Source organism: Aquarana catesbeiana, linkage group LG02 (assembly GCF_042186555.1).
Source record: "Aquarana catesbeiana isolate 2022-GZ linkage group LG02, ASM4218655v1, whole genome shotgun sequence".
Classification (NCBI taxonomy): Eukaryota; Metazoa; Chordata; class Amphibia; order Anura; family Ranidae; genus Aquarana; species Aquarana catesbeiana.
Genome location: NC_133325.1, coordinates 659563355 through 659582026, shown reverse-complemented (window position 1 = coordinate 659582026; position 18672 = coordinate 659563355). Strand labels below are relative to the sequence as shown.

The 18672-nt window shown below is 42.2% G+C and overlaps 1 protein-coding gene across 2 annotated transcripts in view; it reads left to right on the top strand.

The window, feature by feature from the left end:
- The window catches only part of LOC141128938 (smoothelin-like protein 2), a 153404-nt gene that overhangs the window by 120842 nt on the left and 13890 nt on the right, over positions 1-18672 (top strand). For both annotated transcript variants that reach the window (XM_073616598.1, XM_073616597.1), the window contains one exon: positions 1923-2074. In XM_073616598.1, coding sequence (XP_073472699.1) covers positions 1923-2074 — 152 coding nt within the window. The remainder of the gene's footprint in view (positions 1-1922; positions 2075-18672) is intronic.

Here is an 18672-nt window from a genome sequence, read left to right as displayed (position 1 = left end):
TCCACCTCATATGAAATCAAATTTGGGCATTGACCCCTCAAACAGCTCCTAGGCTGCAAGCAATGTCCAATCCTTTTCAGGGTAATTGTTGGAGGTTGGACTGCTTTTGGATGTCCTGAGAGTATCTGAATTCCTGTTCAGTGTACATAGGCAGTTTCAGTCTGGGGCATATATCTTGCTCCAGAATTCTTTTATGCATCTTTTTCCTCACTGTAGCTTTTTGATGCTTCTGTACTAAAGCGTTGTTCTAAAATGACCCAAATGCTTTCCTATGTTTTATGCCTGGGAAAATGAATTTTGAACTGCCTCCCATTGGCAATCTCTTACCTTTTCAACCCAACAATTCCACATTTGAAAACTTGAAAATTCTGTGTAGTCTTTAAACACTCAAGTTCAAACAGACAATTTTATAGTCATTATCTATGTTCTATTGAATCCTTATGATTCTGATTTCAAAATCTACTCCCTGATCGCCCAACTTTTACAGTATTGCAAAAGAGAATATAGTTTACATGTGTGAGTTGTAATGGTAAATGTATTTGTCCAGAGGCCATTTCTTAAAGTGGTACTAAACACAGTAACACACTCTGTTTAATTTACACTGTCCCTGGGCCCTTCTATTTCTGTATGTGGATGATGGCACTGTAATTATTTTAATTTTAAAAAAAATCTAAGTACCCTTTTCCTAAGTCAAATGACCCAGGTCATTCCCAGTCTATCTGCAGGGAAACATAAGCAGTAGGAGATTCTTATGCTCTGCTGCTGGTCACATGTTCAAAATAAAAAAAAACAGCCTTTGGGATACATAGTAAAAATAATTAATGTCAATAAATGGTTTTAAATTGTCATACAAATATATAGTTAAAATCAAATCTTTGATTTTGTGGAAATAACATGGTGTGGGTGGATTTCTTCCAGTCACAGGCCTTCCAGCCTGTGTCTTAGAATGAGAGGGAGGTGAAGCCTCCATCAGTCTACATGTAATATCCCACCCCCATTGTGTTTAAATGGTTAATGAGCATGGAGGAGGAGGGAGGGAGTGGGTTTTCATTTATCACTGTGTATACGCCCACATGTGTGACTCTATAGTCACATGAGCTGCTCAGATCTGATGGGGAGGAAATGCTCAGCATAGAAGCTCACTCAAAACTGAGCATGTGCAGAGCTGCCAACACTGCTCTGCAAAATCCCCAATTGGAGACTTGGACAGAAGGGGGGGGGATAGAGAACAGCAGGATCAACTTATTTTTTTGCAGAATACAGAAAACTAATCTTATAGTGACAGAGTTAGTATTAATAGCATGTAATACACCATTTATCAATAGCTTTTTATGATGTGGGTTTAGTGACACTTTAAAGCCTAATTATCTTGTCTCTGGTCATTTTAAAGTGTATGTATAGTCAAAACAGTTTCTATCATTTTGAATAGAGTAGGGAAGGGTTAAAACGTCTATCAGATTTATTTATGTTCTATTTTTTTGTTGTCTTGAAGTGGTAATCGGAAGTGAGAGGAGAGCTCCTCAAAGTGCGGGAAATTCCCATCTTGGACAATTGTCACCAGAACAGGTGTCCCCTCACCTTTTGCTCTCAAGAGAACTCTAAACCTCAGTGACAGTAGTAGTCAGCACAAATAGAAGGGTTAAATGTCCCTAGTGGGGACACAGACCTCAATAAAAAAAAAAAAAAAAAACTTGTCAAAGAAACTAACCCTTCCCCTTTTAATCCAAATTTTTTTTAAAAAGGTGGTCTTTTATATACTGTATATTTTTACTGACATTGATGCCTAATGAAGTTCAATATGTTTTACTATATTTGTAGCCTTGTAGTAGCACATTTAATCTTACTGTGGTGTTTATAAGATTAGTATATGGGTAATAACACATTATGTCCTTTCTTTCTGTGTCTTTGTTTTCTGTGATCAGAAAATCGATCTACAGAATTTTTCTTCGAGCTGGAGTGATGGCATGGCTTTTTGTGCCCTTGTACATTCATTCTTCCCTGAAGCCTTTGATTACGATGCTCTGGAGCCTTCAAATCCCAAACAGAACTTTGAACAAGCATTCTCCACAGCTGAGTAAGTACATGTTCACTCCTGGTTACATATCAACTATATGAATTAAAAAAAAGTTTTTAACCTGGTCACATACCTTCAAACAATGGCTATTCTGTGCAATCATATCTTATTTTCAGCACATGCTGTATTTGGACATGTGCCATATAATATAATGTTTTAAGGTGATTTCCAGGGACACTTTGCAGTGTTAACACTGTGCCTAAAATCTAATCTATATTCACACAGCCTTGATATTGTGCAAAAGGCCACATAGACTGTAGGCTATAGTGACACAACCTCAGAGAATATATGCTGTTTTTGCTACTTCTTTTACAGGAAAATGTGGAGGTCACCATTACTTGCCTCTTCTTCTGAGAATGTTAGTTCCCTGATCCATGTTGATAGTGGCTTCTGTACTGGGTCAACATGACCAAGATCCAGTATGTAGATAAAGAGTTCTGACTTCACGTTGATCTTGCCGATCGTCATATTTGTTCCAGCTCAGTGACTCATTTTGTAGCCAGAGACAAGCCAAGCAATTGGTCTTTTCAGGAAGCAGTCAGTAGTAACACCCATATTTTTCTCATTACAAGTTTAACTTTCGATATGTTTTCTTATTTAATCCAAAACAAGTAAAGCAAAAAGAATTAAAATTTCACAAAATTCTGTTAGAGTGGACACTGTTCGGTTCAGGCAACAGCTGTGTTTTTATTACTTTAGGGGTCCACAATAGAATGATCTCCCTAATTCCTAATAGGGAATAATAATCCCTAATAATCTTGGATACAGTCTCCTACTATGCTATGTTCCTAATGCATGGGAAATTGTGTTCAGTTTAGGCACCTTGAGAATGCTTTCTTTGCTTTGAATAGAGTTGCTAGTGCCAGCATGTTGTCTGTAGTTCCAATATGTATTTTCCTGTATTTTCCCTTGTCAGGAGAGATAAGCATATACCCATGGCTACCAAACACATGGATATAAATATGCTTTTACTCCTTTTCTAAAAGTAACAGATCTACGGAAAACTAGAATAGTTTTGGATCGATCAGTTGTTTCTACTGCTTTATATATAAAAAACTTTTTTTTTGAACTGCCGCTTTCTGATCGATCAGATGTTGCTAGTGTGTGTATGTATGTATGTATATATGTGTATATATATATATATATATAATTTATTTATTTTGAACTGCCGCTTTCTGTTTTTTTACACTATGTATACAAACTTTGTGGAGGATTAATACATGATAAAGACCTCCCAGAGCACTATAGGTTAGCTAAGGAGATAGCACAGCAGTCATGCTTGCTTTGAGGCTTCGTTTGAATGATACTTTGGACTTTGACATCCCTTGCAGCAGACCATACGTCAAAATGCAAGGCCAACTCATTTTTTAGGCTCCATTCACACTAGTGCGATTTCAGATGCGACTTGAGTTGCACAGGATTGCATGACAAGGGCAATCGCCTGTTTTTAATGGTGCCAGTTCACAATAACACAACTCAGCATGGCGTGGTTTTGGAAAAGGTTCCTGTTTTGGTTCCTACTTTGGTGCAATTCCAGCATGATTTTGGCTCCATAAAATATGCAAACCACATCCAAGTTGCACTACATAATCGCACTGAAAATTGGATCAAAATCAGATCACAGCAGTGTGAACCTAGTCTTAAACACCAACCCTCCTATGTAAAAATGCATAATTAAACATTCTAAAATATCACACATTAGGGAAAAACTGAAAAACATACTTGCCTTACATCTTGGTTTCTGCCTACTGGGCCTAGACTAGGTTGATGTCACAGAAAGATGACCTCATGGGCCTTCTGGGAAAGCATTTTGTTTTGAGATTTAGATTCCATAACTCTCAGGATCTCATGGCAGATAAATCAGTGACATCAGCCTTGCCTAGGCACTGTATGGAAAAGGAAGACTGTAAGGTAATTATATTTTTTTTGTTTTTTCCTACTATTTAATTTAAATATTATTTTTTTGGATGTATACAGTGTTTCTGTGTACATGGTCTATGGCGGGGTTCAGCAACCCATCGATCGTGGTCCACCGGTCAACCGCCTGCAGGTGACAGGTAGACCGCGAACAGCTTCCTGCGCCGCTGACCCCCGCCTTCTATGTGCCAGTCCTTAACTTCCTCCCAGCCTCCACCGCGGCTCCGCTGTGTCTTCTATGTCCAGGTCCCAGGCTCTTTCTCCCTTCCACCTCCTCCGCAGCTCCGCCACGCTTTCTGTGTCCCGATCCCAGGCTCTAGCTCCCTCCTGCCCCTAGCCTCCTCTGCGGCTGTTATCAGCGAACAGCGCAGACCGGGAGGAAGCACAGCTCAGGACTAAGGGTGGGGGAAGGAGCCGGCCAAATGAACATTTTAAGTTAATCCGCTGGTGATTGGTTGCTAGGACAAAGGATGGTCCTAAGCAATCAATCACCAACTTGCTAATATGACAACTGATTCTGCCAGCTCCCGCCCTCTGTCCCTCTGTGCTGCCTCCCGGTCTTCTGTGGAAGCAAGTAAGACACTGCTATGGGAGGAAAGGGGGGGGGGGCAGAAGTTACTGCTATGGGGGGGTTGATGGGGGCAGAAGACACCACTGGGGGTGGGGGTGGTGATGTGAAGGGGGCAGAGGACACTGTTATGGGCAGACTCACCCCCATAGCAGTGTCCTCTACCACCCTTCAAACCCCCCCAATCCCTGCATTCTGAGTGTAATGCACTCCTGATCCCTGCATTCTGAGCGCAACGCATTCACTCCTGATCCCTGTATTCTGAGCGCAACACACTCACTCCTGAACCCTGCATTCTGAGCGCAACACGCTCACTCCTGATCCCTGCATTCTGAGCGCAACACGCTCACTCCCGAACCCTGCATTCTGAGCGCAACACACTCACTCCCGAACTCTGCATTCTGAGCGCAACACACTCACTCCTGAACCCTGCATTCTGAGCGCAACACGCTCACTCCTGATCCCTGCATTCTGAGCGCAACACGCTCACTCCTGATCCCTGCATTCTGAGCGCAACACGCTCACTCCTGAACCCTGCATTCTGAGCGCAACACGCTCACTCCTGAACCCTGCATTCTGAGCGCAACACGCTCACTCCTGAACCCTGCATTCTGAGCGCAACACGCTCACTCCTGAACCCTGCATTCTGAGCGCAACACGCTCACTCCTGAACCCTGCATTCTGAGCGCAACACGCTCACTCCTGAACCCTGCATTCTGAGCGCAAAATGCCCACTCCTGATCCCTGCATTCTGAGCGCAACGCACTCATTTCTGAACCCTGCATTCTTAGCGCAAAGCAGTCACTCCTGAATCCTGCATTCTGAGTGCAACACACCCCTAAACCCCGCACTCTCTTGTAATATTTTTACTCAGAACAAAAAAAAAATATAAAAAGAAAAAAAAAGGTCGGTCTTATGCCCCGTACACACGGTCGGACTTTGGACATTCCGACAACAAAATCCTAGGATTTTTTCCGACGGATGTTGGCTCAAACTTGTCCTGCATACACACGGTCACACAAAGTTGTCGGAAAATCCGATCGTTCTAAACTCGGTGACGTAAAACACGTACGTCGGGACTATAAACGGGGCAGTGGCCAATAGCTTTCATCTCTTTATTTATTCTGAGCATGCGTGGCACTTTGTCCGTCGGATTTGTGTACACACGATCGGAATTTCCGACAACGGATTTTGTTGTCGGAAAATTTTATATCCTGCTCTCAAACTTTGTGTGTCGGAAAATCCGATGGAAAATGTGTGATGGAGCCTACACACGGTTGGAATTTCCGACAACAAGGTCCTATCACACATTTTCCGTCGGAAAATCAGACCGTGTGTACAGGGCATTACTGTTTTGGTATTTTTTTGGGGGGGGGGGGGGGTTGTGATCTTTGACTTCATTAGTGTTGTTCAAGTAGATCTCCATCTCTCGAAGGTTGCCTACCCCTGGTCTATAGGCACCCTATGAAATTTTGCACAGCCTTGAGGCACCCAATTCTAAAATGTAAAAAAACTAAACTAATAATTTTACATAACGCAGCAACATCTACACACGTAGGACACCCAACATTAGAGGTGATTTATTCTTACAAAGCAAATACACTTTTGCATATTCTCTTTAATTATCCATGGCCATGGATGTGGTAAGATTAAAAATGTCCTGAATAAGACAATCTAGACAGATCCATAAGGTTCTTATTTGCCCTCTGTCCAGCTGCAGTACTGCTGCCTTTTCGTACTATAGGGAGTTTTTATGATCTGCTAAGCAGATTTCTTTGGGGAATGATTACTGTGTCAAATAGGAAACTGTGTTCTTTGTGAGAAAAAGGAATTTCACATTTATTCCCCAGCTTCAGTCATAACAATGATTAAAAGTGGGATTTATATCATGTGAGACAGCACCTGTTTTACCCATTATGACTAAGGCTAACAGTAAAAGGTATATGAAGTATACGTATTGGTTTTCATGACCATCTAGATTGTGTGCCTTAAATAAGGGCAAAGTCATATGGACACTTTTAGCAGCATGTCTGAAAATTTAGTTAAATGTGTCTGAAAAAATGTAACGGTAGAGCATAAAAACCTGATACTGACAGCTATCTGCTTCTATGGCTTCTGGACACCAGCACACCATGAAACACACAGCCTTTTCATCCAGCTCTAAACCTTCCCCATCAATATTAGAAGCTCTACCTCGGCTGTAGAGAACGGATTTGTAATTCAGGGCCTCTATACATGACTGCACAGCTTGAAGTGGCACTAAACTCTGGTTTTTAAAAAATACATTTCTATTTAAGTATGTATTCTTAACTCAAAAAATCAATTCTATTGCTCTCAGCCTCCTCCAAATTTCTTCTTTTTTTTTTTTGATGCTGTAACCTAAATTCTTGGGTGGACATGGCTGCATGGGACATGGCCACTCTGTCTCTCGCTACCAAGATAGACTGTAGGATTTGTAGTGTGCATGAATCAGGGCACACAATTGCAACTAAAGTGTACTGCTACAAACAAAAGTGAAGGGGAAAATGAAAGGCTTGGGAGCTCACTGAGGGCATTACAAGGTGGCAGAAAAACAAAGTAAAACATTTAATGAAAAGCAGATTACAGGGCCCCTTTGTGCATGTGTATGGAATATTTTTGGAGATTAAGGCTATTAAGTGTCACTTTAAAGACTAATTTTAAAAAAAAAGCTGACTGTGTTTTCCCTGATTGAATAATAATGGTATTTTATAAGAAGGCATTTTTTCGGCCTTAGTCAAGTAATCTAATGCCCATTTCCTTAATGAAACCTCCATTTAGTCTCTTAGGAAAAATTATTTGAAACTGTCCAATTCCACTTTCAACCCAGACTGCTTATTATGAGAAAATTGGAGAAAGTATTTCAGAACAGTCAGTCACATGTGTTAGAAATAAGGATAATTGCTGCAGTTCATGAAATTACCTTGAACGGGAATATTTATTATGTCTCTGGTCTTTTAGCAGCGCTGATATGTGACTGCTTGGGTTGATTCTTTTAGTACTGGTTAAAGTATATGACTGACAGAAATCGCTGTTAAAGCGGTTGTATAGTCTTTTTTTTTTTTTTTTTTTTTTCACTTTTACCTACAGGTAAGCCTATAATAAGGCTTACCTTTAGGTAAAAAAAATATCTCCTGAACCTGTACGGTTTAGGAGATATTCCCCTTGCTATGAGCCGCTGACTGCAGCGGCGCATGCGCACAGGGGATTCTCGGCTGAAGGCCCGGCAACTGCCGGACCTTGCCGGGAAAGAAATCTCCCGCCCGCAAGCGCGGGAGTGATGACATCGTGGCTCCAGCCACTCGCAGCGCTGGAACCGCGATACCCGGAAGACACGCCGAGGCAACATGTCAGCTACCTCGGCGTGGACCAGGTAAGATACCGATGCCTCGTTCTAAGGTAAGTATTTCATAATGAGCTAGTATGTGGTGCATACTAGCTCATTACGCCTTTTAGTTTACAGGGGTAAAAAAAAAAAAATTCAGCGGGTATACAACCGCTTTAAAGGGAATCACAGCAAACTTCAGGCAAATCAAAAAGACACAAATTTAAAGGATAAGTTCACTTTTACAAAAAAAATAAATGCACAGAATTATTTTTTGTTAGGGACCTGTAAAGCATTGTACCCACGGTCTTGTACCTCCAATACAGGCAGGCAGTTATACTCTGACAAGAAGCTCAATAAACGACCTAGAGTGATCAACAGTGCCTTGCAGGGACGGCCCGTCCATTAAGTGCACACGGGCACCACCCCCTCTGTCACGCCGCCCCCTATATGACAAATGGATAGATTCATGCATTGCATTGCATGAATATTTGCTTTTCTAACACTGAACCGCCTCTCCGCCAATCAGGAGGCATGAGTCTTATACCGGTCACCTGATTGGCTGAAGGCACAGGCAATCCCACTGGCCAGCTAGCAGAAGCGAAAACAATAAATCAAGAGAAATCGCCTAAGAGTTAATTCCCGGAAAACTCCTACCACATCCCATATTGTAACAATTTGGAAACGAGGATGCCCTTAAAGGGATTGTACGGGTAGGAGTATGAGTAAGGGATAGAAGTAAAAAGTACTAGAGTATATAAAAAGAAACAAATTTTATTACAAAATGACAATTACAAAATACAATTAGATATTCCTAAAATCATAGAATAGGATATATATGCATATACAGTTGTTTGTTGTTTGGATCACATATGGACTCCAAAAAAGGAGTCATGCAGACGATATGATCACAAAAAAATCCCAACGTGTTTCGGAATGTTTCCAGCGAAGAAGAGACGCACGGAGGACACAGGAGCCATCGCCCGACCCACGCTACCCGTCCCACAGCTCGCTGCCGTCACCCGCTGCCAGATAGCAGGCGGGCGGGGGGGGGACAGTGGCTGCAATTGATGGGACACAGAGGCTGAATTTTATGGGCACAGAGGCTGCATATTTTGAGCACCAGCTGCCACTGGTGCCCTGGTAGTTCATTGAAAATTACGAGCTGACAGGACTTGTAGTTTTCCCATCCATAACACTGTGAATGGTTGGCGTGGCCAGATAGGCAGCTTTTTTCTTTTTTTTTTTTTTTTTTAGATTGTGACAGTGAGCGGGGGGCGAAAGATCCCCTGCTCGCTGTCAACACAGGGACTGGGGGGGGCTGGTGCATTTGTAACATGTAACCCTAATTATGGGTTTAACACGTTACTAAAAGTAAACTCATACTTTAATGCAGCTCTGTTTTTTATTAACCGTTTCCCGACCGGCTCACGCCGATATACATTGGCAGAAGGGCACGTACAGGCAGATTAACGTACCTGTACGTTGCCCTTTAAGAAGCGGTTTGCGGGTGCCTGCCACAAGCTCCACGAGTGTGACCGCGGGTCCCACTGACTCAATGTCTGCAGGGATACCCATGATCGTGTCACGGAGAGGAAAAACAGGGAAATGCTGATGTAAACAAGCATTTCCCTGTTCTGCCTAGTGACACTGACACTGATCACCGCTCCCTGTAATCAAGAGCGGTGATCAGTGTCATGTCACACATAGCCCCCTCACCCACAGTTAGAATCACTCCCTAGGACACACTTAACCCCTTCACTGCCCCCTAGTAGTTAACCCCTTCACTGCCAGTCACATTTACACAGTAATCCATGCATTTTTAATCTCACTGATCACTGTATAAATGTGAATGGTCCCAAAATAGCGCCAAAAGTGTCTGATCTGTCCACCATAGTTTCGCAGTCACGATAAAAATCGCTGAGCGCCGCCATTACTAGTAAAAAAAAAAAATAATAATAAAAATGCCATAAAACTATCCCCTATTTTGTAGACGCTATAACTTTTGTGCAAACCAATCAATAAACGCATTTTGAGATTTTTTTTTTAACAAAAATATGTAGAAGAATACGTATCGGCCTAAACTGAGGGAAAAAATGTTTTTTATATATTTTTTGGGGATATTTATTATAGCAAAAAGTAAAAAATGTTTTGTTTTTTTTTTTCAAAATTGTTGCTATTTTTTTGTTTGTAGCGCAAAAAATAAAAACCGCAGAGGTGATCAAGTACCACCAAAAGCAAGCTCTATTTGTGGGGAAAAAAGGAGGTCGGGGGGGGGTACAGTGGCTGATAGTGGGGAGGGCCATGGTGAAGGAACTGGTGTAGGGGTGCATGAGATGATCGTAGAGTTGTGGTGTACAGGAGATAATAGTGGAGAGGCCTAATACAGGAGCTAATGTGTTGCATAGATGGATTATAGGAGTTGATGGTGGAGGAAGGAATCCAACCTAATGAAGGCTGTAGGGTTGTGAGTTAGATGTTGATGGTGTGGCAAGAAATGGTAGCTGATAGCAGAGAGGTGTGCAAGACAGCATTAGTATAGGGGGTGGATGCTAATAGTGGAACAAGAGGGCAGTAACCCCATCAGGATATATTCTTGGATCACACAGGACAATGTGCAAGGAAGACTCTGTAAAAGTTTGGTGAAACATGGACACAGCAGGGATTTTAATGGGTGCTTGGCAGGGGGCAGAATTTTGGAGATGTGCAGAACATGGTTATGAAGATGAAAGTATAGGGGCCTCGCGAGAGGTCAACAAAAGGCCTTTGTGATGTTGAGCACTTGATGGAGTGTCCGCATGACTGGACCATGGACAGGGCCGTCTTTAATATTGATTGGACCCTGGGCAAAACTTTTCTTGGGCCCCGCCCATGCAGTTTTGCTCTCCACCTGCTCTGAGACATACAATAAATAGCAGCTAGACTCAAAATCAGTTTACTGAATCAGATCAGGCAGCTATTGTGATTGGTTGCCAGAGGTTACAGTGTATCATTACCGCTCACTGACTGGTTGGTAGAGGTTACAGCACACATTACGGCTCACTGATTAGTTGCTAGAGGTTACAGCACATGATTTCTGCTTGTTGATTGTTTGCTAGAAATTACTGTGGACATGACCTCAGGGGGGCATGATATACATATCAATGCCGCCAACTGCCACTATTTACATACGAATGCTGGTAATTTACATGTAAACACAGAGTCTGCTGGTGAGTCATCTGTACACAACAATAGGGCAGAGCTGGGCAGCATTAGTAACAGCACTTCACACTGAGATATTGGGACACAGCACAGGACTTAAACCTCAAGGGACGAGGGGATTTAAACCAGGATAGTTGTCAAGTATGAGGCAGCTACTTTGGGCCCCACAACAATGACAGGCCCCAGGGCAGCTGCCCCTTTTGCCCTGCCTTAAAAACGGCCATGACCATGGATGAGCAGTGAGAAGAGTGGGGACAAGAGTAAAATGTTTCAGACCTGATCATGAATGAGGATTAGGAGGGAAAGAGAACATATAGCAGGAGCAGAACACAAATAGACAGGATGGGGGACGAAAAGAAGCAAGAGAACATTGTGCAAAAGGAGCATGTTAACGGTTAATGTCTGTAACCAGCTTGACATTAAATTTATTTTTGCACTAATAATAAGGGATCAGTTAACAATTCCCAAACAAAGCCTACAGCGTGTTATGCAGTGCTTGTGGTCTGACGTTATCTGTAGTGATTGTCTTTACTCAATACAATGCCCAGTTGTCTGAAAATGTAAAAATCATGCACATTTAAAACAGGTCGTCCACGGTGTTATAAAATAAAATATCACAAATGTTAGTGGAGTTTTCTACATCTGCAAATACTTATAATAACCAAGCTCTAAATGCTTGCTGTATCACTTCTAAATTCTGGGGATGAGGGTATGGATCTGTTGTTTCACAGATGCTCTCTAAACAATGGGTTTGTTCTTTTTGCTGAGCTGCAGGAAAATAAAGTGATATAAAAGATGGTATACTTCAAAACTGTTATTAGCAAAATACAGAGACTGTTCTGATTCTGCACAGGGTCTCTGAAAATGTCAAGTCATCACTTTTTTTCTGAAAAGGTCGGGTTAAACAAATCTTCAAGTAATATGTGTATATTTGTTATAGCAGAGGATGCAATAGAAAACATATGCGGTCTTTTTATGTACAGAAATTCCTGTAAATGTACACTGCATGTAATTTCTGCTAACATAACCTAGTTGACCTCCCTGCATATCTTCCTGTCACCTCTTAGAACTCCCAATGCAACCATTCACTGCAGCCATCTTCATCCTTAAACATTTTCATCTAGTGGAGAATCTTTCTTGGGATAAATGCCCCAAGCAGTCATGGTTTGTTGGTTTTCTTTTTACAGCTTTATACCTTAGCTGGGTACAGATCTAAACTGACAACTCTATCCTTTGACAGGCTGATATTTTTAAAGTAATTGTGGGGTTGTCATCTTCAGTTAGTCCTGTATCACTCTAAGACCCCTTTCACACTGGGGCGGTTTGCAGGCGGTATTGCGCTAAAAATACCGCCTGCAAACCGCCCCTAAACAGCCTCCGCTGTTTGTTCAGTGTGAAAGCCCGAGGGCTTTCACACTGAAGCGGTGCGCAGGCAGGACGCTAAAAAAAGTCCTGCAAACCGCTTTTTTGGAGCGGTGAAGGAGCGGTGTATTCACCGCTCCTTCACCGCTCCTGCCCATTGAAATCAGTGGGACAGCGCGGCTATACCGCGGCAATACCGCAGCTATAGCCGCGCTGTACGAGGGATTTTAACCCTTTTTCGGCCGCCAGCGGGGGTTAAGACCGCACCGCTAGCGGCCGAATACCGCTGCAAGAACGACGGTACAGCAGCGCTAAAAATAGCGCTGTTGTACTGCCGACGCCCCCACCGCCCCAGTGTAAAAGGGGCCTTACTGCACAGACCTTGACAGACACTGCAGCTGGTTACCATTCCAAAAATATAATTACAGATGCCAATACATTGTTTTCCATTCAACTATGCAGTTTTTGGTCACTGTATTTGTTTATTACAGGTATTTACACTCAACGGACACTTTATTAGGTACACCTTGCTAATACAGGGTTGGAACCCTTTTTGCCTTCAAATCTGCCTTAATTATTCGTAACGTATATTTAACAAGGTGTTGGAAACATTCCTTAGAGATTTTGTTCCATATTGACACAATAGCATCACACAGTTGCTGCAAATTTGTCGGTTGCACACCCATGATGCGAATCTCCCATTCCACCAGATCCCAAAGGTGCTCTATTGGATTGAGATCTGGTGACTGTGGAGACCATTGGAGTACAGTGATCACATTGTCATGTTCTAAAAACCAGTGATGAGAGGATTTGAGCTTTGTGACATGATGCATTATCCTGCCATCAGAAGATGGGTACACTGTAGTCATAAAGGGATGGACATGGTCACCAACAATACTCAGGTAGGACGTGGCATTTAAATGATCAGTTGGTACTAAGGGACCCAAAGTGTACCAAGAAAATATCCCTCACACCATTATACCACCAGCCTGAACCGTTGATACAAGGCAGGATGGATCCATACTTTCATGTTGTTTACGCCAAATTCTGACTACCATCTGATTGTCACAGCTGAAATCGAGACTCATCAGACCAGGCAACATTTTTCCAATCTTCTATTGTCCAATTTTAGTGAGCCTGTGCAAATTGTAGCCTCGGTTTCCTGTTCTTAGCTGGCAGGAGTGGAACCCGGTGTGGTCTTCTGCCGCTGTAGCCAATCTGCTTCAAGATTCGATGTGTTGTGTGTTCAGAGATGGTATTCTGCATACCTTGGTTGTAACAAGTGGTTATTTGAGTTACTGCTGGCTTTCTATCACCTTGAACCAGTCTGCCCATTCTTATCTGACATCAACAAGGAATTTTTGTCCACACAACTGCCGCTCACTGGATATTTTCTCTGTTTTGGACCATTCTCTGTAAACCAAAGAGATGGTTGTGCATGAAAATCCCAGTAGATCAGCAGTTTTTGAAATACTCAGACCAGCCTGTCTGGCACCGACAACCATGCCACGTTCAAAGTCACCTAAATCCCTTTTCATCCCCATTCTGATGCTCTGTTTGAACTTCAGCAAGTCATCTTCACCACGTCTAGATACCTAAATGCATTGAGTTGCCATGTGATTGGTTGATTAGTGACTTGTGTTACCAAGCATTTGAACAGGTGTACATAATAAAGTGGCAGGTGAGTGTATATAGCATCAATAATGTATGCAGCACTGTACATTCACATCAGTTACTGCCCTTAAGGCGCTTACAATCTAAAGTCCTTATCTCACATGCTACATACACAGGCCATTATAGACGGGAGCTAATTAACCCACTAGATAGTCTTTGGAGTGTGAAAGGAAAGTGAAGTATCCAGAGGAAACCCACGCAATCACATGTGTGAAGACCAACAAGCTCAATGAAGACCATGTCCTGACTGGAATTCAAACCAGGGACTGCAGTGTTGCAAGGCAAAAGTGCTAAATATTGCCAAATGCCATGGCCTTGGTGTCTAACACATATAATATTGGGATGCTGAACAGAGAGTGATTCCTGAATAGGCTGGCAATATACATCACAGAGCCTTAGTTCAGCATTTATCTGTAGTTTAAAGTGTTGGCTGTAAGTGTCAGATATTTGGTTTCTCCATAGGATTGCTAGACGTACGCTTGGCAATGAGAATAAAGAGGTGATCGTCTGGAATCGCCTCAAAATTAAGCCTGTGCTCTTTTAAACTGAGAGGTGCCATTTAAGGTTCTTTGGCTAGCATGTCAAACTGGGTGGATATCCAGAACATACTGGCACATATAGATCTCCCACCTGGACTGGAAAAACATTGGTCTCCCCTAGGAAAGCTGCAGTCTTTGTCCTGGCAATAGTAAGTCTGAACCAACTTATTCAGACTGCTTCCACAAAGCCTAAACAAGGAGTGGATTAAACTCTTAACTCACCTCCAGTGCTTTCTTTCAATTGGATAATTTACTTCAACTGGAATATGACCAGTACTATGGACAACACTATTGCTTTTTTGTTGAACTAGTGTTAAAATGAGGCCCAAAGCATTAAATTGATGTTTCTAATGCCGTGTGCACACGACCAAACTTTTCGACCGCAAAGGTCCGACGCAACTAATCCGCCGGACAATTCGATCGTGTGTGGGCTTCATCTGACCTTTGCTGTCGAAAAATCAAAAGGACTTTAGAAATAGAACATGTTTTAAATCTTCTGACCGACTTGAGTCCGGTCGAAAAATCCGTTTGTCTGTATGCTAGTCCGACGGACGAACAACGACGTAAAGGCAGCTATTGGCTTTTGGCTATGAACTTCCTTATTGTAGTCCGCTTGTACGTCATCACGTTCGAATCAGTCGGACTTTGGTGTGATCGTGTGTAGGCAAGTCCGTTGTGTCGGAACTCCATCGAACTCCATGGAAAGTTCATCAAAAAGTCCTTCGGAGTTCAGTCCGCTCGTGTGTACACGGCATAACACACACCTAGCATCAGTGTAGTGTTAAAGAGAATGTAAAGCTGAACTCCAGGCACAAAACATTTAGTATATTCCTCAATAGCCACAAAGGATATAAATCTACTTTGTGTGCACCAAAGTACCAAGTAAAGGGACCTCATCACTGTACTGTACATGTAGACAGCAGAGCTTTGAGAGGGACCCAACAGGCTCCACCCATTACAAGCTGCCTGCAAAAAAACCTGAGGGAGTGTGGAGACAAGACCAGTCATCCTCCACAAGCAGAGAACGCAGCAGTGACTGGTCTTTATTACAGGAAGTTCCCGGACAGAGCAAAAGTTTCACGGTGCACTACTACACAGATCTGGAAGAAATATACAAAGCACATCAAAATCCAACGAATAATACACATGACTTGTATTTAGACAATTTTTGCTTATCCCAGAGTTCAGCTTTAAGTAGTTGGAAAGTCTTTACTTACAGTGCATCCGGAAAGTATTCACAGCGCTTCACTTTTTCCACATTTTATGTTACAGCCTTATTCCAAAATGGATTAAATGTATTATTTTCCTCAAAATTCTACAAACAATACCCTATAATGACAACGTGAAAGAAGTTTGTTTGAAATTTATTAAAAATAAAAAACGCAAAAAAATCACATGTGCATAAGTATTCACAGCCTTTGCTCAATACGTTTGTTGAAGCTCCTTTGGCACCAAATGCAGCCTCAAGTATTTTTGAGTATGATGCTACAAGCTTGGCACACCTATTTTAGGGCAGTTTCTCCCATTCTTCCATGCAGGACCTCTCAAGCTACCTTTAGGTTGGATGGTGAGCATCGGTACACGACCATTTTCAGATCTCTCTAGAGATGTTCAATCAGGTTCAAGTTTGGGCTCTGGCTGGGCCACACAAGGACATTCACAGAGTTGTCCCTTAGCCACTCCTTTGTTATCTTGGCTGTGTGCTTAAGGTCGTTGTCCTGTTGGAAGATGAACCTTCGCCCCAGTCTGAGGTCCAGAGCGCTCTGGAGCAGGTTTTCTTCAAAGATGTCTCTGTACATTGCTACATTCATCTTTCCCTCAAGCCTGACTAGTCTCCCAGTTCCTGCCGCTGAAAAACATCCCCACAACATGATGCTGCCACCACCATGCTTCACTGTAGGGATGGTATTGGCCAGGTGATGAGCTGTGCCTGGTTTCCCCCAGATAGGACACTTGCCATTCAGGTCAAAGAGTTCAATCTCTGTTTCATCAGACCAGAGAATTTTGTTTCTCATGGTCAGAGAGTCCTTCAGGTACCTTTTGGCAAACTCAAGCGGGCTGTCATGTGCCTCTTACTGAGGAGTGGCTCCCGTCTGGCCACGCTACCATATCGGCCAAATTGGTGGAGTGATGCAGAGATAGTTGTGCTTCTGGAAGGTTCTCCTCTCTCCACAGAGAAACCCTGGTGCTCTGTCAGAGTGACCATCAGGTTCTTGGTCACCTCCCTGACTAAGGCTCTTCTCCCCCGAACGCTCAGTTTGGCCGGGTGGCCTGCTCTAGGAAGAGTTTTGGTGGTTCCAAACTTCTTCCATTTATGGATGATGGAGACCACTGTGCTCACTGGGACCTTCAATGCTGCAGAAATTTTTCTGCACCCTTCCCCAGATCTGTGCCTCGTTACAATCCTGTCGTAGAGGTCTGCAGACAATTTATTAGACAATGGCTTGGTTTGCGTGCTGGCATGCACTGTTAACTGTGGGAGCTTATATAGACAGATGTGTGCCTTTCCAAATCATGTCCAATCAATTGAATTTACCACAGGTGGACTCCAATCAAGTTGTAGAAACATCTCAAGGATGATCAGTGGAAACAGGATGCACCTGAGCTCAATTTTGAGTGTCATGGCAAAGGCTGTACTTATGTACAAGTGATTTTTTTTTTTTATTATTATGGGGTATTGTTTTGTAGAATTTTGAGGAAAATAATGAATTTAATCCATTTTGAAATGAGGCTGTAACATAACAAAATGTGGAAAAAGTGAAGCGATGTGAATACTTTCCGGATGCACTGTATAATATAAGGTACATGTGTAAGCCTGGCTGTACATTTGGGTTCCACCCTGAAAACAGATCCTTGGATTATCCTCCATTCACTAAATATGGATGTCCACTATGTTGCGTTTATGAAATAATCCCTTTACTATTACCCATGTTATATCAGGAAATTCTAGGTTTACACTGCTGTTTTTTTAAACTTTGTAGAACTTATAATAGGATATCAGATGAAAAAATCCAAGCCAATAAATCACTAGATAATAGTCTACTGATACATTGTTCCATTTTATAATCCGACTGATTATTGCATGATTTGCCGGATAATTATATATTTGTCTGTGTGCGGCCTATATGGTGATACAATGTAAAATAAAATGCTGCTTACAGAGTAAACAAGGGTTAATAATGGGTTCACTGAAAAAGGTGCGTGCAAAGGCAAGCAGTACAAGGCTAGATAGTCTCAGAAAGAACACTGAATAACTGGCTGCACTGAATAGGAGGCATGAATAATACGGTTAATGAAATTAGACACTCTGAACAGACAGTGGAATGGAAAGGGGTGGTGTGTTGGCCAGGAGACAGGTGAGCCAAAGTTTAAATGCTAGTAGACTGCAATGTAAGTTTACATAGATAACACTGAGTCCAGGTGAAATTAAGAACTGGCACTAAAATTTTAGGATTGAGAAGTTGAAGCTCTGTGATGAATAGTATCCTTTGCTTTAGGAGGTTGTCCAGCTGCAGGAACCTTAGATGCATCTGGTAGGATTGCCCATAAATCTGCAATTTTAGTTGCATGCATACCAGACTGTTTATACACCGATGATGGTCTATAAGGAAATGTCTAATTAAGGCCTAGCTTAATAAAAGGGAAAAAAACAGATGCCACAAATAATGAATTTCATCTATTACCCATAAAGCCAAGCAAACAATTGTAAAGGTGGGGAAATTCCCAGAAATCCCATTTAAATCCAGATCCAGAGTAAAGCATTGCATGTTTGAGAAATTGACAGCAATTTTACAAGTTGGGATTTCTGTTTTTCCAAATTTGGACTCTGAGTGACACTTTACCTACTTGTAAATGTTAACCTATAGCTGCTCCTCATCTTCTTTGATTAGTCCCCATTTCCCTTCTGCCAACCCTCCTTTTTCTATTTTCTCCCTCTCTATTTTTTTCTCCCTCTCTCTTTTTTTTCCTCTGTCGCATTTTTCTTTTTTTATTC